This window comes from Protopterus annectens, chromosome 2.part1 (assembly GCF_019279795.1).
Source record: "Protopterus annectens isolate FY-2018-M chromosome 2.part1, PAN1.0, whole genome shotgun sequence".
Lineage (NCBI taxonomy): Eukaryota > Metazoa > Chordata > Ceratodontiformes > Protopteridae > Protopterus > Protopterus annectens.
In genome coordinates, this window is record NC_056729.1 from 490,288,860 (window position 1) to 490,315,068 (window position 26,209).

Here is a 26,209-nt window from a genome sequence, read left to right on the forward strand (position 1 = left end):
CTGATAGATCTACAGGATGCATACTATCATATAAAAATGGCCAGACCATCCAGGGATCATCTGCACTTCCAGCTGGGAGCCAATCATTACCAGTTTCGAGCCCTGCCCATTGGTCTCATTATAGTCCCCAGAGTGTTCACCAAATGTATGGCAGTGGTCACGGCTCACCTGAGACGTTTAGGATTCCAGGTGTTTCTGTACCTAGACAATTGGCTCTTCTCTGCCACCACCAGGCATCAACTCATTCAAGTCAGGGACTCCACTCTGTCACTCTGCAGCCAGCTGGACATTACAATAAACTCAGAAAAATCTGCCTTGTCACCATCGTAGCATACCATTTTTATCGGAGCAGAATTGGACACCACCACCACCACGCAAAGACTTCCAGTAGAAAGAGTCTTACTACTCCCTCAGCAGGTCCCCAGTCTGATATTCAAAAACAAGGCTCCAGCATCAGAAGTTATAAAATTGTTAGGTATGATGGCAGCTGCAATTCTGGCCATACCGCTAGGTCACATGCACATGCGGATACTGCAATGGCTGTTGTTCACTAAATGGTCTTACCAAGAGCTCCCAATGTCTCACCTGATAATGATCACAAACTCTTGCAAAAAGGATCTTCAGTGCTGGTTGACCTCACTTCATATCACGATAGGTCATCCCTTTGTTTTACCCCTACCAGCAGCCACTGTGACCACGGACGCTTCCCTGACAGGGTGGGGGGGCATTTCCAGGGAAGGACCGCCCGAGGCACATGGACCGATCAAGAGACACATCTGCATATCAATGTCCTAGAGGTGAGAGCAGTACTTTTGGCATTGCAGTACTTCCAGGACTCTCTTCCTTTGCATACGATTGTGATTCAAACAGACAACATGTCAGTGGTCTGGTACTTGAACAAACAAGGAGGAACCAGGTCATATCCCCTTTGTTGTGAGGCCCTAAGAGTATGGCAGTGGGCTACATCCACCCAGAGCTTTCTGTTAGCAATGCACATCCCAGGGAAATCCAACGTGATAGCAGATAAGCTGAGCAGAGCAATTTTGTTGCCCCATGAGTGGTCCCTCAAGAAAGAAATAGCAGGCAGGATATTCCACAGGTGGGATCAGCCTTGCTGCGACCTTTTTGCCAGTCACATGAAAATGAAATGCAGAAGCCATTTTGACTTGATTCCCCCTCTGGGAGAAGCCCCAAGGGATGCACTCATTCACGATTGGCCTCCAGGTCTCCTTTATGCATTCCCACCAATCCCATTGATACCCAAGGTTCTACAAAAAGCAAAAACCCTGGGAAGGACCATCATTCTAATAGCCCCTCATTGGCCTCATCAGATTTGGGTCCCCTTCCTTCGACTTCATCTTTTGGAAGACTCTTGGATTCTAGACTCATTTCTGGACCTTCTGACACACTCATCAGGGGAACTTCATCTCTCTCTGCAGTCCCTGAAGCTGACAGCTTGGCTGCTCCAATTCCCATCATAGCCAGGTTCCATAACCTCTCCAATGAGATGAAGCAAATTCTCTTATCCTTTCATAAATCTTCTACGAGGAAGCTATACCTTAGCAAATGGAAAACGTTTTCTATATGGGCCTCTCAAAACAATATTGATCCTTACTGAGCCCCTATGGCCTCCATTTTAGAGTTCTTGACTATTATGTTCAAAAAAGGAGCTGCTAGCAGCAACAGTTTGTGTTCAGCTTGCTGTCATTTCTAATTTTCATCTTGGATTTGAAGGATTGAATATTATGTCACACAAATTATCCAAAGCCTTTCTCAAAGGGACATCTCAGACCACCTGTGAAATCTCCCTATTCCCCATGGAATCTAAAATGTATTATTTCCCGCATTATTCTTCCTCCATTTGAATCAGCTTCCTCATGTGACCTCAAATTTTTGTCATGGAAGACTATCTTTTTAGTAGCTATTGCTTCTGCCCCCGGAGTGTCAGAGCTTCAAGCCTTGTCCATTAAGCCTCCTTATTTGATTTTCCATGCTGACAGTCTCACTTCGAGCAAACCCCTCCTTTTGCCTAAGGTTTTCACTGAAACTAATCTTAATCAAATTATTGATTTGCCAGTTTTCTTCCCCAATCACTCCAACAATCTAGAATACATGCTGCACAAACTTGATGTTCACAGACAGCTCAGATTTTACTTGGATAGAACAAAAGATTTTAGGAAATCTGATCAGCTTTTTGTTTTCTTTTCAGACTCCAGGAAAGGTATGCCAGTGTCTAAAACAGCTCTGTCTAAGTGGTTATCTGATTGTATCACATTTGCTTATTCAGCTGCCAATATGCCCTTACAACACAAAGTTAAGGTTCACTCAATCAGAGCAGTTTCTACATCTCCTGCCTTTTCTGCCAGACTTCCTGTAGATAACATTTGTGCATCAGCCACTTGGTCAAGACCTCATACCTTTTCCACTTATGACAAAGTTGACAGGGCCCCGAGGGACATGGCCTCTTTTGGGTCTACTGTCCCGAAAAACATACTCCCGTGAGCCACCCAAGATAGATGGTGCTTGGGATGCTACCCATCTGTAAGAATGAACGGCGAGATAGAACAACTTCACATAAAGAAGTTATGTACTTACCATAATGTTCCATGTGAGTTGTTCATCTCACCTTCATTCTTACTTCTCTCCCTCCTACCCCCTCCTGGGCTTTTAGAAGACTGAGATGCTGGATCCTTCCTGGTTGCTCAACCCTTCTATACTTTCTCTTATGGAGTGATAGAATGACATATGGTATTATTATACACAGCAAACAAGATCTGAGGTAACTCTAGGTGCATCATGGGATAGGGACTTGGCCTCAAGCTGTTTTAAGACCTCGAGCTTTGTAGTAGGCCGACTCAGAGCCGAGGTTCGGCTCTGAACCCATCTGTAAGAATGAAGGCGAGATGAACAACTCACATGGAACGTTATGGTAAGTACATAACTTATTTTTATCCAGATTCTGTTTAGTCATCATGGAAGTTTTAAAAGACTGATATTGACTATAAAAAAATTACAATAAGGAGTAGGTACATATCCCGTATATAAAAGTCATGGGGTAAAATGCAGGCCATTCTTGGAGAAGCAGTTGAGACTGTGTACCATCTTTCTCCAGGCAGGTGTGTGTGTGTGTGTGTGTGTGTGTGTGTGTGTGTGTGTGTGTACATATATATATATATATATATATATATATATATATATATATACATATACATACACACACACACACACACACACATATAGATAAAAAAACAAAGTTTTATTTGTTCTGAAGAACGTATGGTTAGGATGAAAGTAATCAACTTATTAAAACTTATAACCTCGTATTCAGTATTACTTTCCATTTTTTTCTGCTTCTGTAAGAGGAGAATAGCTCTCTCTCTCTCTCTATATATATATATATATATATATATATATAGTAGCTGAAGACACTTATACACTTTTGATCCTGTCTTAATGTTTCATAATGAAATCCCAAAAGTTTTGGAGGGGGGGCTGTCAAGAGGTTTAATGCTTCTGTAGCCTTTTACAAAAGCAAAGTAAAGCAGACACAGCAAGCTGCTGGTAAGCATACTTTTAAAAACAATGGCATGGATGTTCCAAGAAGAAAGGTGGACCCCCAGAATAAAGGACAGTTTAACAAGTTTGAATGATTATCTTACAAGTCTCCTCCCTTCCTACCCTGGTAAGCCTTTAATCATTTCAGAAAATATGAACCTCCATTTCCCACTTTGGCAACAGATAGTTTCAGACCAATGAGTTCTGAAAATGATTCAACATGGTTACAGATGGCAGTGGGAGCCTCTTTCTGCTTTCCAAAGGATAACCCTTCATTGGTCTGATCATACTCCTCTTTTTCTGCCTATCATTCAGCACTTGTTGTCTCGGGGAGTGATAGTTGCCCTCCTTCTCAGCTAGAAGCAGGGTTTTTATTCAAGAATGTTTCTATTGAGACCAGTTCTGAATCTTTAATTTCGAAACCACTTTCTGATAATGCCCAAATTCAAAATGTTATTTCTTTACAATTTGCCACCTCTTATTTCCCATTTGAGTTTTCTTGTGACCTTTGATTTTAAAAGATGCTTATCATCACGTTTCTATGGCTCCAGATTTCGGACATTTCTTAAGGTTTTCTATGTCTGGATCACACACTTGGTTCTTTACATTACCCTTTGGGCTACCCATTGCTCCAAGGGTATTTACAAAGTGTCTGGCTCCAGTGATAGCCTACTGCAGACTGCAAGTCATTCACATTTATTCCTTATTTATATAACTTGTTTATCTTTGCAGAGTCTTTTTCAAAGGGTCAGTAATCTCTTGCATTGGTGATGAATCTACACAGACTGGGGTTCTGCGAGAACATAAAAAAACATTCCCACATGATTGGTTTCCTGGGGTGTCTACTAAATAATTTAGTTCTAGGAGCTTTTCTTCCACATGAAAAATTAGATCCATATCTAGGTATTTTCCTAAGTTTTTCCATTCAGACTCTCTCAGCAATGGAATTTTTCAGTATTCTAAATCTCATCTGTAAATCTCATGATTCCTCTGGCAAGATTACACATAAGAAGAATTTATTGGAACCTAGAATTGATATGGTCTCAGCATCAGCATCCTCTGTCATTTCGGGTTACAATTTTTGGACTTGTGAGAAGTGAAATTCTATGGTGGCGAGAGCAATTTGTCAGAGTCCAGGTCTCCTATTTTTCCATCCAGCTCCAGCACAGTCTGGAACAACAGGCACCTCAGACTTTGCTTGGTCAGCAGTGTCTGTGGGGGTGAAAGTAAAGAGTCTTTGGAACAGAAATGTCAGCCTGAAACACATATGTTCAAAAGAGTTTATAAATCCTATCAGCCCTTCAATCATCTGTGGTCCCCAGGACTATTACAAGTGTTGAGAAACAACACCCCAGCATTGTGATACATAAAAAAAATGGGAGAACCAGATCCTTCCCCCTGTAAAAAGGGTGAGGGGACAGATTCTTCCTTTTCTGCAGAGTAGCCATGGTAGCTTGGGGTATAGCTTTCAGCACAAACTCACTATACAGGCATTTTACATACCATCAAATCAAAATTGTGTGTCAGACAAGTTGAGCAGGACAAGGTAGGACCCTCATGAATGGAGACTGAATTAGGAGGTCTTTCAGGAATTAATCCAGCTGTGAGGAACACTGCAAATGGATCTTTTTGCCTCCACTCACAAGAATAAGTTGACAAAATTCTGTTTCAGGTTTCCATGCAAGAAGTTGTGGGAAAGAAACACTTTTTCTCCCTTTCCACTAATATCCAAAGTCATTCTGAAGATTAAGAAGGACTTTGCAAAGATTTTTGTGGTGACTCCCTTCTGGCATTGGCAACAGTGGTTCTTCCTTCATTTGGAAATGGCCAAGAGTAGTTACCATAAGCTTCCCAACAGTCTGTACCTACTCACATAAGACAAGATGTATTTACTGCTATTATAATGACTGGAGGAGGTGTTTGACACATCCCATCTCCAAAAAACTGCAACTAACTGCCTGATGATAAAATCTTAATACATTTTAGGCACCTATTTTCTGAGGACATGCATCAGGTATTAAAGGAGTCATGAAAAACATGTTACTAGAGATTCATCTGTTAGTAAATGGAAAACATCTCTAGTTGGTGCCAAGACAGGAAACAACACCCTTTCAGAGCTAGTATTTTTCTGCTTCTACATTACTTGTATGAGTTACTATTTTCTGGCCAGTCTTACTTCTCCATGAAGATTCTTTTGTTGGCCGTTTCATTATGTCTTCCCATGGATCCCTGTCTTTCAGTGCAATTTCATGTGAAAATATTTTTGAAAGAGGTATTTCATACCAAGCCTCCTAGAAAACATATGGCTCCTGTTGGGATCTTGACTTTGTCTTGGAAAAAAAAGGCTCTTGTTCTATTTGAACCTTCTCATAAGTCTGACCTGAGGTTCTTAACATGCAAAACAATGTTACTCTTCTTGCAGAGGTCAGAGCAACCAGTAACTGAGTTGCACGCCCATTTTCCACAAAGTTAGGGTTTCCTTGAGAACCTATCCTTCTGTTATACCTAAAGTGGTGTCTGAATTTACATTGTCAAACCTCCTTCTTCCTTTGCCTCCACTCACAAGAATCAGTTGGTAAAATTCTGCTTCAAGACTCCATGTAAGAAGGCATGGAAAACAGATGATTTTTCTTTTCCTTGCACATGAATATTCCTATATGTCTTTTTACCCTTTCTGCTAATATTCAGGAACATTCTAAAGATTCAGAAGAGCTCACCAAAGGTTGTATTGGTGACTCACTTCTGCCACTGGTAACCATGTATGTCCTTCCATATCACTGTTGCAATATTCCTTACTCAAAAGATCCCCTGCCAAGGGTAACCCAATGTCTGCCCAGTATACCAAATCCTTAGGATTTTAAGGATGTTGTATGTTGCATGTATGCTCCCCTGCTTATGATGTAGGGCATAAAGGTGATATATGGATGCACCTACCTTAGAACTTCTTTGCCACCAGTTCAAATGCCATTTTCAATTGTCAGTCTGAACACTCCTTTGTCTGTTGGTTACCTCGCCATTTCAGATAGGTGCCCTTCTGGGGGTTTTCTTCTTATCTTGAGCTTTTCTTTTTGTTGTAAGGTTACATGTTATCCAGTAAAAGCAAAATGTCAGTGTGTGTGAGATGGATTCTCCATAAGGACCATCCCAAGCAGTGTTTGTTTTGCTTGGGTGCTTCTCCAGACCATAGGTTGTGCCCGATGTCAGTTGTTTGTCCCTAAGACTCTTCATAGTCATCTCTCCTCCTTGTCTATCTACCTAGAGAACCAGCATCTTAAGTTGTTGGCACAGGGTGCAATGGAGGAATTGTACCAGCCTGAGGGTCTGCCGTCTACCAAGAAGAAGACCAAACAAGTCAGGTCAGATTCATCTGCTGTACTGCCTCCCCTGGATGTCTCTCTTGAGGCTGGTGAAAGCTTAGAGGATCATATGGTTATTCCATTGGATTCCTCTGCCATGACTGCTTCGGAGGCCAGCATGGATCCAGCTTCTCACATATCGTGGACTTTCTGCAGACATCCATTACGCATGTTGAGGGGGAACCATGGCTGATCATATCCGAGGGACCAAGAGCTTATCACAAATTCTTGTTAGAGAGGGGATTCCCCCTATGTTGACTGAGTCTCAGCAAGGGTCCAAACCTCCTACGATTGTTAGGGCTGACATCCTTTTGAAAAAAGAAGCAAAAAGCAAAACCTATTTCCCCAGCTCCTAAGGATCCTCAGTATGAGTGGCAGGATTTCAATCAGGGGTTGTTTAAGGCACTTATGGCCTTTAATCCCAGTAGGCAGTTTCTGTTCTTGCCCCCCCCCCCCCTTGGTCTTCTATTCCTTTTAAGAGGCCAAGAGAGCAGGATTCTTCTGATGAGGACTTGTACTCTGGAGAAGAGTCTTTGGTTTATTCCTCTCATCCATTAGGATATGGTACTGAAGAGGAGGACTCCATTGGTCCAGATTATCCCTTTGAAGAACTTTCCTTTTGGGATACTATATCTTGTATGATAGAATTTTTTAAATGGGACTGTACCGAGGTTTATGATGTTCAGAAGAGGTATTATGAACTCCTCCAGATGCAGTCTCCTAAGCCTTCTGTTGTCCCTCCTGTCCTTGCTGCCTTGTTGGACACTTTCTCAGTAGCTTCTCAGGCTCCTCATTCTCAGCCCCCACCCTTAAAACCCTGATAGGCTTCATAAGGTGCCTAGTGATTGTAAGTTTCTTTTCAAATGTCCTTCTTCTGACCCCTCTGTTGTTTCTGTTTCTCCAGACAAACCTTCCAAACTGTTGCCTTCCACTAAATTACTTCCTTTTGACAAGGACAGTAGGGCCATGGAAAGGCTGGGCAAAAAGGTGTACACTGCTGCTGCCTTGGCCTTTCAGGTTATTAACTACCAGGCCCTTATGACCAGGTATGTTTTAGCTCTTCTCTCTCAGGCTTATCAGGTTATTTCTGACCTTCCTGAATCTGAGAGGAAGGCTTCGACCCTCTCTTTGTTGGGCTCCTCTTCTCTAGTCCCCTGTCATTCTATTAAATGTAGTTATGATGCAGATGATGCTTCTACAGCTGCTGCCTTTGGTTTTGTGTTAAGATGTTACTCTTGGCTTCGCATCCAACCTTTTCCTGATGATACTGAAGCTAAATTGATGGATGTTCCTCTTGACAATAAAAATCTCTTTGGTTCTACAGCTGCTGAGCTTAAGTCCCTGTAGGGAAAAGGTAATGCCTTGCAAGAACTGAAACATAATTTTCCCCTGTTCCCAAATTTCAGAAGAATTATCCTTCTAAGCCTGCCTTTGTGTGTAGACAGTCTTGCCCTTCTCCCAAAGGGAAAAAGGCTTCTAGAAGAGCTCCTCCTGCTAAGTCTACTCAGACTCCTACTATTCAGAAGCCTCCTTTTCCAGAGAAACCAGGTTCTGTCTGACTACCTTCTTCACTCCCTCCTAAATCAGGTTCCTTTATCCCTTCATCTTTACCTGTCTCTTTCCAGTTGTTAATGATTACTCAGATTCTTGGGTTCTGTCCATCATTCATCAGGGTGTATTGCATGTTGGAAATTCCTTCCTTCTTTTTTGGGCATTCCTCAACTTCTCAAGAACAGCTGCTCTTTTTGTGGATGTACTTCAGAGCCTTTTTTCTCAAGGCATCATCCAAGCAGATTCTGTTTCTCAAAGGGGGAGAGGTTTTATTTCAGGATGTTTCTGGCTCCCAGGAAAAACAGAACCTGGAGGCCCATTCTGGGTCTTTTTCAGCTCAACACCTTTCCAAGGGTTCCTTCCTTCTGAATGCTGTCTCTTCAGACCCTGTTTCCTCTTCTTTTACCCCAGGCTTTCTTAGTCTCTCTGGATCTCAAGGATGCCTATCTTCACATCCCTATTCATCCCTGTTTCAGGAGATTCTTGCATTTCTCTGTTTGTTTCCTGAATTCTCAGTTCTCTGCTTTGCTCTTTGGCTCCAAGGATCTTCACCAAATGCCTTGCTGCTGTGATTGTCTTTTGTAGGATGAGGGATAGAGAGTTTTCCTTACCTGGATGACCTACTCATTCAGTCTTTCTTTTCAGAGACCCTGCTTCAGCACCACTGCTATGTTATTTGCCTCTGGCAAAGTCTAGGGTTTACAGTGAATTTCCAGAAATCCTTCCTGACTCCTTCTCGGGATCATGTTTTTTTTTTCGGGGGCAGGCTCCAGACCATTCCTACGCTGACATCCCTCCTGCCTCCCAATAGCTTTGACTAATTGCTTTTTTTCAATCCCTTCTTCCTCATGTCTTGGTTACAATCAGGGAGTTTCTAAGGGGTATGGAGTACATGGCATCCTCCATTCCTATGTTTCCTGTAGCCAGGATCCTTATGAGAAAAACTACACTGGTTCCTAAAGTCAGTATGGCTTCAACATTCCCATCAGTAGAACTTTCAAGTTCCTCTTCTTCCATGTCTCAAGCTAGAGCTTCATTGGTGGATTCATTAACTCTCTCTCAATCCAGGGCTTCCTTTTCAGCCCCAAATCCCTTCTCATTAACTTTTTTCAGATGCCTCAGACATGGGGTGGGGGGCTTCTTTCAATTTTCTAAAGGTTCAAGGCCTTTGGTCTCTTTGTCAGAGGGTGGACCATATTGACATCATAAATATGAGAGCTCTCCTCCTTGCTCTTCAGGCATTCCATACTCTGTTCCTTTTAAGGCCTCTCATAATTTATACAGATGATACCACAGTGATGTGGCACATCAACAGGCAAGGCGAGACAAGGTCTTACCTCCTGTGCAGACTGGTTCTTCAGGTTTGGGATTTGGCTGTCCAGTATCAGGTGACACTTTAGGCTGTTTATTTTCATTCAGAACAGAACCTTGTGCCATACTCTCTGAGCAGGTCCATAACACAGACTCATGAGTGGATGCTTCACAGAGATATGTTTCTGGACATTATTTACCAGTGACATACTCCTCAGGTAGATCTTTTTGCCTCCCTTATGAACAGACAACTTCCTCTCTTTTGCTCCAGAGTCCAATGTCCTTTGGCAGTGAAGATGTTGGACGCCCACTCTTTTTCTTAGAAGGGGATTATTTTATGGCTTCTTCCTCTTCCTCTCATACTGAGGGTCCTGTTCAAGAAATAAAAGGACTCTCCCAAAATCTTGTTGTTGACTCCATTTTGGCCCAGATAGGACTGGTTCCCTCTACTTCTGCACCTAACCAAGGGCAATTACTACAAGTTATCTCACAGGGTGGACCTACTCACACAAGACAAGGGGTCTTTCATCCATTCTCACTGGTCCACTGTTCACCTGACACTGTAGGTGATAGGGTTATGATCCCTTTTATACAGATTTTTTTTCTGAGGACATGCTTTGGGTTCTGTAGGAGACCAGGAAACCTACTACCAGGAAATCTTATTTATCCAAATGGAAGAGATTTTCCGTTTGGTGTCTTGCTCATACCTAGGATTCACTTTCTGTTGCAGTTCCTTTGGTTCTGTCTTATTTGTGTGAATTGCTCCATGCTGGGTTGGCATACTTTTGAGTTAAAGTTCATGTTTCAGTTATTTCTGCTTGTCTGCCTTTGACTCCTCCTTTGGCTTCTAAGTTTGAGGTCAAACAATTTCTTAAAGGCATCCTTCATATTAGGCCTCCCAGGAAGCCTATTCCTCTTTCCTGGGACCTTAATTTTGTTCTTAAATGTTCGACTCGGGCTTCTTTTGAGCCTGCAGCTTCATCTTCCTTACAACATTGTACTTGGAAGACTGTTCTTCTTTTGGTCCTTACTTCAGCTAGAAGGGTGTCTCAGCTTCAGGCCCTTATGGCTGTCCCTCCCTTTTTGGTTTTTCATAGGGATATGGTGTTTCTTTGTACTAGTCCTTCTTTTATGCCCAAAATGGTTAATGAGTTGTCTCTTAATCAGCCTTTTGATTTGCCTACTTTTTTCCCTTCTCCACAGTCTGCTAGTGAGAAAGTACTTCACACCTTGGATTTGCATAGACATCTCAGATTTTATTTAGATAAAACTAAAACAATTTGTAAATCCGAGCAAATTTTTGTTTCCTTTCATCCTATGTCTCTACTTTTGGATGGTTCTAAGCAAACACAATTTTTTTCCTGGATCTCTTAGGCTATTTTCTTTTGTTACTATTTTCAATAAAACATGTTCTATTTCTGCAAAGGTCATTCTACCAGGGCTGTGGCTTCCTCTAGGACTTTTTTTCAAGGGATTAGATACCAGTTCCATCTTTAAGGCAGCTACTTGGACTTCTGTGCATACTTTTACTAAACATTACAAACTGGGTGTGGTTTCCAGGGCTAGAGTTGGATATATGAGGGCTTTCTTGAGGTTTCTGCTGGACCTTCCTCCTGCCATGTTTGCTCTCTGGCTTTTGAACTCTCCCTTGAGTAAGGAATACTATAACCATGATATGGAAGAACATAGAACAGTTATGTAAAGCATTACCATAACAGTAGATGTAATTTCCTTCACCATTGCATTATTCACTCCCTCCGTCCTCCCCCTTTTCTTTACTCCATTTTGTTTTTCCTTCTGGATGCAAATGTTCTTTTTTGCTCCTTAGGCAGTTGTTCCTCCTGGGGCTCTTCAGTTCTGAGGTAGGTACATCCATACAACCTCTTTATATGCTACGCTGTAAGTGGAGAGCATAAGTGTAATGTACAATGTCCTTAAAATCCTAAGGCTTTGGTATACTGTCTTGATGTTGGGCTACCCTTGGCAGGCAGTCCCTTGAGTAAGGAATACTCCAACAGTGAAGGGAACGACATCTACTGTTATGGTAAAACTTTACACAACTGTAATTTCTCCCTCCTTTTGGAAATGGCTAAGAGCAATTATCACAAACTTCCTCACAGTCTATACCTACTCACAAGGGAGGAGGTGTGTGATACTGTTAGTGACTGGAGAAGGTGTCTGATACATCGCTCCTCCAAACAGCTGCAACTAACTGCCTGAATGATAAAATCGTAATACCTTTTAGGCACCTATTTTCTGAGGACAGGCAAGAAATCCTGCTACTAGATTCATCTGTTAGTAAATGAAAAAGATATTGTAGTTGGTGCCAAAATAGGAACCAGCACCCTATAGAGCTAGTATTTTTGCTTGTTTTACATTATTTGAATAGGTTACTATGCTCTTGCCTATCTTACTCCTACATCAAGGTTCATTTGTTGACCAGTTCAGCATGTCTGCTCGTGGATCCCACTCTTTCAGTGTACTCTCATGTGAAAATGTTTTTGAAATGTGTTTCATACCAAGCCTCATAGAAAACATGTGGCTCCTCTTGGGATCTTAATTTTATCTTGGAAAACTGACTCTTGCTCTATCTGAACCATCTTATCAGGCTGATCTGAGGTTCATAACATGGAAGACAATGTTACTGATTCATAGGTTCATAGGTTCATGGGAGATTACTATGCTAATAGCTTAAAAGCCCTTACAAGCCTAGCCAGTATAACTTGACTTTACCCAATATATGGCCCATAAGGGCAAGAGGATGGCATGGATTTGTGCCTGTGCCTTGAGTATCTTACATATTGCCCCTGTCCATAAAGGACATAGGTGCTACTCCAGGTGTGAATTTGTGATTCCACATCCATTGATTCAAACATACATTTGAAGAGGGCCAGGGAAAGGCTCTGTTTAATGTGAATAGGAAGCCTGTTCCCAATAAAGGACAATCTTTGAGACACATATCTGTCTCTCCAACATGTTTTGTTTGAGTGGCTGACTAAGTTTAGATCCCTAGATTGGGTGAACCTTGTGCTGTTTGGCTTGCGGATGTGTAGCAGCTCCATCAGGGCCTGATCTGTGAGTGCATTGTAGGTCAGGCATAGATCACCCCTTAATAGTTGGTTGGAGACGGAGTAAAGGGACAGAGCTTTTAGTCTATCTGCATAGAACATGTTTTTTACACCCTGTATTTTCTTTCTGTGAGGACCTCTGAGGTCACTCCATCTGCTGTAAGTGCCTAGTCATGTACATGCCAAATGGTGCATCGTGTTCGATTATTGGTCTAATGAGGGCGGAGTACAACAGGACTGTAATTTCCTTGGATCTGGATGCCATGTCTTTACTTATAGGTTGTACCACATAGAACAGCATATTTACCACTGTGGACATGTGGTGGTCAAAGTTCAGGCTACTTTCCATGTACCTAGATCCCTTACCTCTGAGACCACTCTTAGGAGTGTCCTACTGATGTTGTTATTTGCAGGAGTATTTGACTTCTTAAAGGATGATGGTGCATTTTTTCACATTTAGTTTAAGGCCATGGTTCTGGCACCAATTATTTGTCTGATCTAGACCCTCCTGAAGTATATCTACATTGTTGGGGGTTTCAGAGACTGGCCTTGCTTGCAGTCATTGACAAACTTTGTCATCCAGAGGCCTTCCACATTAACCTTGAGTTCAGAGGATCAGAAATCTTTTTCCTCATGAGTGGACACCCTACAATCTATTACAAACTCATCCATGAGGTTGGCCTCACATGCCGCTGAAGGTACATCAACTGCAGCCGGTTCAGGTATAGACATAATGCAGTTGTGCAACTTTGCGGAACCCTTCAAGGTGTCATTCATCAGTACCCCCTTTGATGGATCATCCTTGTTTGGGCCCACTGGGAAAGAGATGCTCTTCCAGAGTGAACAGGACAGAAACACCTTGTCTGCCATTGGAATTTGTTTTTCTACCCCACAGAAACCTTTCTCTGGAAACCAGCATGGTGGTAAGAAAAAGTGGTTCAAGAAGTCTCGAGGTCCTTTCCAGGAGTCACACAGAGATTTCTCCCCTAGAGGCAGAGCAGAAAATAATTATAATGGCAGACATCATCCATGTGGCAGAGGGGGTCCACAGAATCAAGGATCTGAAGATTCTTTCTTGGACGGATCCTTACAGCATTCCTGAAAGGTTGCCTGACTGTGCCTCTCTGCAGGCAGTTGGGGGGCACATATCCTTGCACCAAGACACCTGGCTAGCCATAAAATATGACCTTTGGGTGAAAAGGATCATATCCAGAAGATGCTTCATTCCCTTTTCATAAATCTCAATAAAACCAAAGAAAATTCCCATGGATGTTGCACCAAATCAGAGGGAACTAACAGCTAAAGAAATTGCAAAGTTGCTAGACAAAATAGTCATCCTCCCTCCAAACCGGACAGGAGCTGGAATTTTATTCAAGGTTCTTTTTAGTGCCAAAAAAGACAGGGGAGCTGAGACCAATTTTGGATCTAAGTTATCTGAACCAGCTTGTAAAGAATTCCAAATACTGGATGGTTACTCTTCAGTGCATTCTACCCCTTCTTCAGAAAAATGAATGGATGTGCTCGATCGATCTTCAAGATATGTACTATCACACCAAAATGAATGGGTGCTCTCAAAGATAACTCCACTTCTGGTTGGGAGCCAGTCATTACCAGTTCAGAGCCCTGCCCTTTGGTCTCACCAGAGCCCCCAGAGTGTTCACCAAATGCATGAGAGTGGTAACAGTTCACTTGAAACTGCTTGGATTTAGAGTGTTTTCCTATTTAGACAACTGGCCCCTTACCACACCAAACAGGCATCTACTAATAAAAGTCAGAGACTATTTCCTTCATCTCGCACTGTTGCTGGGGATCACCATCAACATGCACAAATCTCATCTTCATCCAGTTCAAGAAATGGACTTCATAGGGGCTTGCCTAGACACAGTGAATTGTCTGGCCTGTCTGCCTCAGGACAGAATTTGTACATTAAGGGCTCATTTCAAGCAAGTCCTATCCATCACTATGCCCACGGCAAGATTAGTTCTCAAAGCACCATGGTCAATGGCTGCTACAATAACTTTGATTCCCATTGCCTGCCTACACATGAGAATTCTCCAATGGACTCTAGTGGTGCAATGGTCCTTTCATCGCTATAACTTGAACCACCCCATAAAATTATCTCGAGTGGGCTGAGATTTTCTTCTTTGGTAAGTCCACTCTCAGGAATTACATCTAGGTTGTCCATTCATCCTTCCTCCACCCAGTACCACGTTGACTACGGACACCTGCCAGCTGGGGTGGGGGAGCATTATTTGGGATGGACTGGTCAAAGCACATGGTCATTACTAGAGACCAATCTGCATATCAGTGTCCTAGAGATGTTAGCAGTGTTTCTAGCCTTGCAGGCCATTCAGAGCTTTCTCCCTCTAGGAACTATTGCAATACAAACTGACAGCATGTTAGTAGTCTGGTATGTCAACAAACAAGGGGGAACCAGATCCTGCCACCTTTGTTGAGAAGCAGTGAAGGTTTGGCAGTGGGAGATATCTCCTAACCACATTTTAGTAGCAATGCACATATGGGAGAAGTCCAACATTCTAGCGGACAGACCCAACAGGACTATCCTCATGAGTGGTCTATCAAACAGTCAAATGGCAAACATGATCTTCCACAAATGGGGTCAGCCTTGCTGTGACCTATTTGCATCCCCCTTCAACAAATGCAGCAGTTTCTTTGCCCTTATCCCTCCTCAGGGACAGTCCCTGAGAGATGCTTTAGTCCATGTTTGGTCCTCCGGTCCTTTACGCTTACCCTCACCTACATCCCATCCCCAAATTTTCTTCAGAAAGTACTTCGGTTGAAGAGCAGAGTAATCCTCATTGCTTCCTTCTAGCCTCGACAGGTGTGGTTTCCCTTCCTTTGGTCTCACTTAATATGTCCTCCTTGGATGCTGGATCCCAGTCCAGACCTCCTATCTCACCCATCAGGCCAGATTCACCCAGATATTGCAGGCCTCAAACTGACTGCATGGTGTCTCCAATTCCGATGATGGCTAGACATTCCAGACTTTCCTCTCCAGTTCAAGAAATCTTAGTCTGTTCTCATAAAGCCTGTACTAAAAAAAATTACAATAGTAAATGGAAAAGATTCTCTATTTGAGCTAATCAGAATCAATTAGAAGACCCCTTCACTGCTCCAATTCCAGCAGTTTTTGACTTGCTTGATTTAATTTTCTAAAACAGAACAAGTTTTTCTACTATTAAAGTTCAACTGGCAGCCACCTCGAACTAACATATAGGGGATAATGCTTCTTCTTTAGCATCATCTGAATTGTGTAAAGCATTCCTTAGGGGTACCTTTTTACTTAGACCTCCAATGAAAGACCCCCCCACTCCACTTTGGGACCTCACCATGGTTTTACAAGCCTTAGTACACTCTCCTTTTAAACTATCAGCTAAGCTGGATCTAAAGTTTCTTTCCTGGAAAACTGTCCTTGTGGTAACTATAACTTCTGCAAGACTGGTGTCTGAACTCCAAGCACTTTCTTCTAAACCACCATATCTGATTCTTCACAAAGATAGAGTTGCATTACACACAAATCCTTCTTTCTTACCAAAAGTTGCCTCCAAAACTAATATCAGTCAAGCCATCAACTTGCTGTTTTTTTTTCTCTAAATTTGAAAATAAAGGAGAATACACCCTTCATCTTCTTGCAGTACATAGACAATTGTAGTTTTACCTATACAGAACCAAAACATTCAGAAAATCTGAAAAAACATTTGTTTCCTTTTCTAATGTAAGAAGTGGAAGACCATTTTTTAAAACTACCCTGGATAAATGGATAACAGATTGTATTTCATTCATTTATTCCTTGAAAGGTATTCCCTTACCTAAACAGTTGAAGGCACATTCAACCAGGTCATTGTCTACTTTGGCAGCCTTTTGGGCTAGAGCCCCTATTGACGATATTGGTGTAGCTGCCACTTGGTCTAATACTCATACTTTCATTGCTCATTACAAATTGGACATCATTTCTGGAAACAGAGCTGCTTTGGTTCCATGGCGCTTTGGAAAATCCTTCCATGAGGGCCACCCAAGGTTACTGTAGCTGGGGAATCTGTCCCATTCATATTCACCATAATGTTCCATCTGTGTTGTTCAGTTTCATTCTTCCTCAACTTCCTTCCCACTTTCCCCCAGTCCTTAACCCTAGGAGAGACCTGATGGAAGAGTGGTTAGGAACCATAGTTCCTGTTTGAGCCCCTGATCTTTCATCTGTCACTGTAATATCATAGTATAATAATCATTCTAAATTACTATATTTATAGTTATATATACATAATAGCAGCAAAGTCGATCTGATGTGTTGTATTGGTCAGGGGCATTATGGATAAGGGAGGAGCTCGAGATTCAGATTCTAGAATTTGTAGAAAGTGGCCGAATCGGATCTGATGGTCAGATTCAAACCCATTTGTTGAGGAATAATGCAAATGGACAACACAGATGGAACATCATGGTGAGTACATGACTCCTTTTTATACTGACTTGCCATCACTTGTTGCATTTTTTTTCCGTTTTATATTGCTCTGTATATTTGTCTTTTTTATTTATTGTATCTAATTTATTTATTTTGTTTTTTTCCTATTTTTTTACCTATTTTCTAGCTTACGTGATCTGCTGAAAGTTAACTCACTGAGTTTAAGTACTTACCACAGTTAAATAGCTTGCAGACAACAGAACAGAAGTATTACATACTGATTGGAGATAGTCTGCAGATAGGCTTGGATCTGTTATCTAGTTTGTTAGAGTGGCAGTAGTGTATCTTAAGTGCAAAGAAAGATAAAATAATACATTTTGGACGACTCTATTAAGATGGACATAATGGAGCAGTCAGACTGTGTGTCCCTGGTAGATATGAGCCTAACACTGACCAACATTCTACCTTCTCCGAGGATGATGCAGCAACATGAGCAGAAGATGATTGATTTTAAAAATTTTGGAATCATTTGATGGGAGGTACATTTGTCTTTCACCTTGGAAAAGATATGGCTGGCAGACCACACTGCTTTGCCAGGGATGGTCTGCACCTGCTCCCATTAGGCTCTTGAATATTGGCTAATACTTTGTTGACCCCAATAGTGCCTTTTTTAGCCAATGCTAACCTGATAAATCTTTCAACATAGCAAAACCAGTGCAGGATCATCTTAAGGTATTACTGCTACTCAGTGCCAGAGTCTAAACAAAAAAACTCCACTCCATGAAAACTCTTCTCACCCTGGAGAAAGTAGATGCCTGCCTAGTTACAGTGACAAGCTTTAAAGTCACGGAGACCACACCAGCAGTTTATGGATATAATGCCTTTCACACATTTAAAAATAGCTACAGCACAAGAAAGGGCAAAAAGTGGCTGTGTCTCAATATTCATCAAAAATAATGACATCTGAAGACATGTCAAGCAGTATGATGCCCTTGAGTTTCTCCATGTGCAGCTCACTGTAAGCAAAGTCCCATACCATAAAATTGGAAATTATAGGTCCTTTTCTATGACCCCAAACACCCACTATAAAGTGAGAAATGTACACATCTTCCAGTAAGCAATCTGAGTGATTCCTGGATTTGTCAACACAAATCCTCCGGACCAGCTAGTCCATATGCCCACTAATAGGCATCGATATCCTCAAACTCATCCTCACAAACTTGGGAGAGCTTTCCATTCACCTATGTGCAATGTTCTTGCTTGTCAGGTTGGACCATAAAGCCTTATCCTTTGCAATTAACTAAAACATGTGATCCTATACACCCTTTGAAAATTTAGGAATTGTTCCATAGCAAATATGCTACTGAGTGATACCCTGGCACAATTTCAAGCCCCCCCCCAAAAAAAAAAAACACATGAACTCCACTGCCTATGTAGATTTGTTCACAGAGACCCTATACTATATGTAAATAGTGGCACTGAGGCAACTATACCCACCCAAAATAAGCACAGGACTAATGGAAAGAGCAAGCCAACATGGTAGAATCCCACCATTAATAAGTTGCATAACAAAATAAAGAAAGCCATGGCCAAAGTTAGTAAGTGCAATGCCTACCTAGAAAGGCAAGAAACCCCTAATCAAACTAAATAATTAACTCATGATTCTTATCAAGTCCACCAAAGGCAAATTTGAGGTAGCTATAGTCTCACAGGCAAAGGACAGCTGCAAGGTCTTCTTCAGCTATGTCCCCAACCTCAGAGGTAATACATAACATTATGCTGGATTACTTGTAAACGGAGCCACCTATATGATGCCAGAGGATATAGCAAACATACTTGCTGTTAAATTTAGCTCTTATTTTTACCCTGCTTCTCCCCTTCCAACACCTCTCAAGGGATACCATAACCCTCCCTGGCTATCACTAGTGAAAAAGTTCTCAATACGCTCTCCAAGGTAAAATACTACACCTTTGGGCCCAGATAATATTCCAGGCTGCCTCCTGAATAGCATGAAACATCATCTATTGAACCTTCTAAAATCACTGTTCAACCTTAGCCTCCTAACTGGCTTTGTGCCTAGCAAATGGAGGACTGCAACAGTTATATCTTTGCTCAAAAGCAGATCATCTACTGACCCAGGTAACTACAGACCCATCAGTCTGACTAGTCTCATATGTAAAGCCATGGAAAGAATTATCATGGCTTGGAAATCTTGAAACACTGGATCCAGCACAGTGTAGTTACATCAGTGGTAGATTGTGCCTACTCATTTTGACCAACTTTTTAGAGAAAGTCACCAAAGCTATGAAGTTGGGCTAAGTGGTGCACACTACCTATCTTGACCTGGCCAAAGCTTTCAACACTATTCTGTTTAGGCATTGTCTGCAAAGTCACAAAAGGAGTAACCCCCATTGCCACCCATTGGATAACCAACTATCTCACAAATAGGACACAGGAAGACAAGATAGTGGATTCTACCTCAACAAAAAGATCCAATACTAGCAGAGTCTGTTAAGGATTTGGTGTCAGGGATGCTGCTTTTTGGCATCTACTTTTAGAAGTCACAGATAATGGCAAAGGCCTCTGGTTGACCATGTTTTTTGGATGACTGCAAGTTCTATGAAATCTTGGAATTCCCCAAGGACACTAATATCCTCCAAGAGGGCTTGTTGCAAACTAATTATTGGTGCCAGATCCATGGTTTAAAATTAAATGCCAAAAAAGTTGGTAACCCTACAGAATTACCATATAGACAATAGACAGTACACCCCCTAAGAACAGACCCAGTGGTTAGTGGCTTGGGAACATATGTAGACTATGATTTGGCCTTTGACCATCATGTGTGTCAACTGTTGTAAGGAAATCATTCTATATTGCTCAAGTTATTAGCAAGAGTTTGACATACAGGTCCAGGGATGTCATTGTCCTGCTATAATCAGACCTCATTTGGCCAATCATTGAGTATAATGCTCCCTTCACTATGTACCTAACCAGTTGTATGCAACAAATGGAATGTCCACAGAGATTCCTCACAAAAAGACTACAAGGCATTAACCACATGGAATATACAAATGGCCACAAAGCCTTATCTTTATATTCAGTCTCCTACAGAGTGCTGACAGATGATTGTCCCTGGCTTACAAGGCATCATCTAATATAACGAACAGCATTAGAAATATCCGGTTAAAGGGCATAAACCTTGTTTACAGTATAACTAGAACATGTTGGCAGAGAGGTAGATATTTCAGAGACTGTTCCTACTCTGGAACAGGCTTTCCATCCATGTGAAGCAGGTTTTGTCCCTTACCCTGTTGAAATGCAACTTGGACCAATTGATGGGAAATCAAAAATTTACCCCTGGGCTGGCATTTATGCCCATGCCAGTTAAACCTAACTAAATATCCCAGGGTAATTTATCCTATAATTTATAAATGGGAAAACATGGCTAGGCTTAAAAAGGCCTCCTAGGGCCATTAACCTAGTAATCACCTATGAACCTGTGAAAGTAAAAGAAATAAGTTTGTACAAGGTGAGGTTCTGATTAACAGCAAGTGAAAAGAAAACGTTCTGGGGATGGTTAAAGAGTCTGTATATCAGCCATTGACAACACAGTGTACTCACAAATTTTAAGGCTAACAAAATGATGGCATGCATTTGCTAGAAGCATATAGTCCATAGTTAAAAAGTTATATGCCCCTGCATAGTGTAGTGATGAGACAATCTGGGGATTCAGAAAGGACCTCACAACTGGTGGTAAGAGCTGTGGTCAAAAGGGACTGTTTATGTGATGCTGGAAATTGTGATTCAGCGACATGATAGCTGCAAGAAAAAAGACATTATTATTGGCTGAACTGCATGCCTCTGAATCACCCTTAACTACTGCAAGTGCAATTCAGTACTTTCCAGCGGCAGTCAACATTGGCACCTACCTTCATTCACTCTACCACACACATAAACACAAACACATTCACATACACCTACATACCTCTTATCTATCCCTAAGATGACCGAACATCCCAATGTCTCTTCTTATTTTTTGCTCATGTCCTCGTAAATCATGGATTCCTACATTTAGTCAGTCAGTAATAGTAGACATTAGAATTTCATTCTACTTATTGATCATAAAGTGTATTGTGATATTAGATCTCTTGCTTTATTAACTTTTTAAGCGAGTCCACCTACTATTTTAAAAAGTTCCCCTGGTTTCATTTAATGTTCATCCCGATTTTTTCTAGAAACCTTCTCCTACATGGACACATCCCCATCCTTCTCAACTGTCCCTAATTTTATATGCAACTCCTGCTGTTGCCTTTTATACCGCTCTGTCCCTCGTAACTCACAGACCATTGCAAGCACTGGATAATACCAGACATTAATTTCATACTGTGTAAAAAATATCCTGCTACTACTAACTTCTCATTTAGCTGAAATGACAGTCTTTTCTTATTAAGCTGCTTTCTGTGTAGAGAATGCAGGGTATGAAATGTTTCCCCACCTTTTCTTCACTATATATTAGTTAATTTGTTTATTTTTAAAGACATTAAGGCGAGTTTTCCCCTGGTTTTAAGTTGTGGTGCTGAAAGCTAACTATGTGTTGCTCAGTGCTGAGGATAGACTGCTTGAATCTTTTTAAGTGCCTTAATGACATAATATGAAGATTATTACTGATGTCTACTGTTCATCCCTGCCCAACATCTTTTGCTCTGCTTTTCTAATATAGTTTAAATGTCCCAGAATATTACACATGCACACAAAACAGCAACATCCTACCTATCCTCTTAACTACACTCCCTACTGTGATCTCCCATGCAGACACACACACACACACACACACACACACACACACACACACACACACACACACACACACACACACACACACACACACTATCTTTACATGCACTCACATGTGCAGCAACAGACATGCACAGACACCCCAACAATATCTGTCTGCTAAACTCCCTGGCACTTACCTCTAATATGATCAGGTGAACACAAGCTTTTGGCTGTGTTCTTTAGCAGAGGCAGCTGAGATGACTTATGCAGGTGATAAAGTTCCTGAATCTCTCAATTACTTAAATGCCTTACCACAAGAATTTGTAGGGGAGAGACCATGGCTAATTAACATAAACCATTCCTCTGGAATGCCTCCTGAGCATTTGTGGTAGGCCACAGATATAAACCACTGTGGTGTAGCACCCTGATAGGCCTGTCTCTGAAGCAAAAACAGTATAGGGCAACACTTCTGAATTTGGCCCATTGTCTCAAATACTGCATTCAGTTCTAGATGGACTGACATGAAAATAAATGCCAAGATTGTAGAATTGTTGCAAAAAGGTGAAAGTATTATAAAATGAGTGATTCATCTGTATATCAAAAGTGTTAGATACATACTGACTGGAGAGAACAAAGGAAGGGGCAAAGGGGCCACAGTTTGTGGAATTAGGTGGTGAGGTGGCTATATTCCAGGACATGACCAGAGTAAACAGGACAGGTGCTAGCAGCATGGGTGGCATTTGATGCTAGTTAATTGAAGTACTCTGTTACAGAAAAGATAAAAGGTCCCTGAATTGTCTAACAGGAAACTGAGGAATGTGGTGTAGTAACAGGGATAAAAAAACACCATAGGTTAAGTGTAATCAGTTTTCCAGGAAAAGTGGATGAAAGCAGCTGCTAAATGACTAGCTATCCAAATGGACAGCCTAAACAATCATGAGTCACTTTCCTTTGGCTTATCGTATGATATACAGGATCATGGGTTTACGGAGCAAACTTCTGGACACAGTTATACCATGCATGAATTTGTGATTGCCTATTATGATTTCACATCAGGTGTCTTTGCACTCATTATCAGTATCCCTGTATTATTTGATAAGAGACATCTGTCATTAATCCTATTTATGCATTTAGTAGTACTCATTTAGTGCCATTTTACCAGCATAACGAAACGTATTTAGTGCACATATCCCTGCAGAATGCTGTGATTCCCAGGTTGGAAGGCAGTGATCTAATCAGGTTATCACCACTAGGTTATAGGTTAAAAGCAGTGTTTTAGATTGGAAATAGCAGTGACCAGAATGATGTCTTGGAGGTATACCACAAAGTATGAAATTCTCTTTACTGTAGCCTCTTAAAACTCCTGTCAGTAATCCATCGTTCAGGTTGCAAAGTGTTGAGTGTTTTTCCTTTATTCTTTTTTACAAGGCATCATTCATTAATCCTCTCAAATTCTTTTTGTGTAGGGGAGCTACCACCTAACCTTGTTATTCTAAACCTGACAGGAAACCACTGCACCCAGAAGGACAATTACAGGTATGTGGGAGACTAGAATACACATTTAATTATATGAACTGCCTATCATGAAGGTACTAAAATAATTTTAATATTTGTGAAGAAGTGTGTGGCAATAATGGGAAATTACTCAAGTACAACATTTTTTGTGTTTAGTTATTTGATGCCCCACAGGGTGTGTTTGTCCAAAACATCTGCTTAAGACACAATTCATGTGAGTGCTGGCTGTTTTTTTGTCAAATGCGTAAAGCTTTCTGTTGTGCTCCAGGTTCGGCAAGCTGCCTGTTGTTGAAAGACCAGACATGGAAGGAAGACAAAGCATCCAAGGTCTGCTGTCTTATCTTATGAGGAAGATTCTGGGAAGGTCTGCACCACATCTATCCTCTACTGCAGATTAGAAACTAGTCCCTGGTGGAATAGCAGAACAAAGGGATGGCCATGCATAATCCTTAACCATCAATATACAAATGTGATCACACTTCATAGTTTCCTCACTATGTGCACAAGCATGTTTGCACAAGTTAAGAAAAATCCTTCCAGTCGTATGGTGACCATACTCAGGCTTCTAACTGTTGTCCCTACCATTGTCCACCCTGAGATGAAATACCAAAAGGCAAATTCCTCAAGAAAGGGGAGATTCTTTCAACATGGTAATATTAGATGTAGTTGCTAGCAGGAGGATGGAATAAATGGGCTGAAAGGTGGCCTGGTGCAAGGTCCAACACCAGCAATAAAGCCTGGGACAAAATGAAAAGGTTATCCCAAGAAAGTATTGTTATAAGCTGCAATAGCTGAAAAGAAGGGACAAATACTGTACAATGATCAAGAGCAAAGTTTGATGAAGCGGGAATCACTAAATCCTAAACACCAATTTTATCTGACAAATGAATGCATTCCCCAGAAAATATAAACTACTTTGAGGTGCCACAAGTGGAATTGCTTATATTTTGTTAGGGAGAGTGTTTAGGTTTCTCTTGAACTTAAACTCATGGGGGTTCCCCATTTTGAAATTTTGGGAAAAAACATTTTTGTTCTTGTTCTGTTAGATTGGCTGGCAAGCATTTAGTATTATTCTCTCAGTCAGCCTGTTATAGATGAATTTAACTTATCCATTAAGCCATTGCTTTTTTACGAATTAATTCTGAATAGTCGCTCTTTCTATAAACCTATAGCCAATCACTATAATATTCTTGTTATAGGTGACACCATTGTCATCATACAGATGTTTCTCTCACCATGCTGAAATAGGTAGGTGACAGCTGTCTCTCTGGCATCAGGATCCTTGCTGAAACAAGAACCATTAGATCTGGCTACTCCATCAAATACTTATGTAATGGTTACCATTGTGGGTATGAACAACATTAGATTATGTACTCTAGGGGAGATGTAGAAAAAAATTGGTGAGCTCTCTGTGCATATGTCAAGACAGGAAAGATAGTTGTCTTGAGCAGTATCTTACCATTTCTGATAATTATACAGTTCAAAGGTAAAATAATAGCAACTGGTCCATTAACTGGTATCATTCAAGTGGGATCCAGTATGTGCCAACCTAGGAGGTGATGTAGACAGGCCAACCTGCTTCATCAGAGATGGCCTTCATTGCTTTCCTCAGGGCTTCCACATATTAGGAAGAAAGCCTACTGTCACTAGAGTGCCTTTTTGGTCAGAGTCCCTCTTCTGGACATATTAATTTAGCAAATTCTAATGTGCCCTACATTGTGGTGGCAGTGCTCAACGTTAGGAGCAAAATGCTGAAGCTTGAGGCCTTCATGAATTTCAACACGCACACACACGTGTATGTATATGTGGGTGTTTGTAGTCACAGAAATGTGGTTTCAGTATACTGTTATCATTCCTGTATATTGGGGTGTAGTGCCCATCATTTCACTCACATCTTCTAGGAAATGGTTGGGTAGAATCAGCATTTATCCATAATCCTATTATCTCATACCATGCTTAACCTTGCTCCAGCCCAGAACTAGAAACTATGGTAACATTAAAAAAAGACTAAATATCAAATTATTGCTAATTACTGCTGTTGACTGTAATACATACTTAAATCATTTAGCAATTGTACATACCAAAAGAAGCACAATAATTTTAGGACATGTCAACTACCTTTCCATTAACTGGAAAACCTGTACAACCAACACATAATTTACACAGTGGTTCCTGAACTTTATAAATGCCAATTTCCTGGACCAAACAGTACTCTACCCCACTAGAAGTGTGCATTTTCTTGACACCACTACATGTCACCTTTTTCATGGTCAAGTCCAACCACCAAGCTGTTATCCACTCTCTTAGAACTAGCTGTACAATGTCCACAGAATCTGTTCAGAGAGCCAACCTGTTATTGTTTACTGACAGCTTAGAAAAAAATCAAAAGTACATCCCCTCACTCCCAGGAGTCAAGAATAATGATCAGTTTGTAGCCATTGCTACAAACTATCCTCTGAATTCTACTTTTATCTAAACCACTGTGATGAAACACCTGGTCTTGTCACGTGAATACTGAGAAATGCAACAGTAAACCCCAACCATGAAATTCTCACAAAATCATGCTTAAGAAGAAAAATCTGCTTTCTTGGTATAATAAATCCCCTTCCTGTTACCATAATCTTTGTATAATAAATCCCCTTCCTGTCATCATAATCAAA

At 41.2% G+C, this 26,209-nt stretch overlaps 1 protein-coding gene across 1 annotated transcript in view; it reads left to right on the forward strand.

Moving 5' to 3' along the window:
• LRRC46 (leucine rich repeat containing 46) overlaps nt 1-26,209 on the forward strand; it is an 805,439-nt gene that overhangs the window by 497,144 nt on the left and 282,086 nt on the right. The window contains exon 6 of the mRNA XM_044062285.1: nt 23,501-23,570. Coding sequence (XP_043918220.1) covers nt 23,501-23,570 — 70 coding nt within the window. The remainder of the gene's footprint in view (nt 1-23,500; nt 23,571-26,209) is intronic.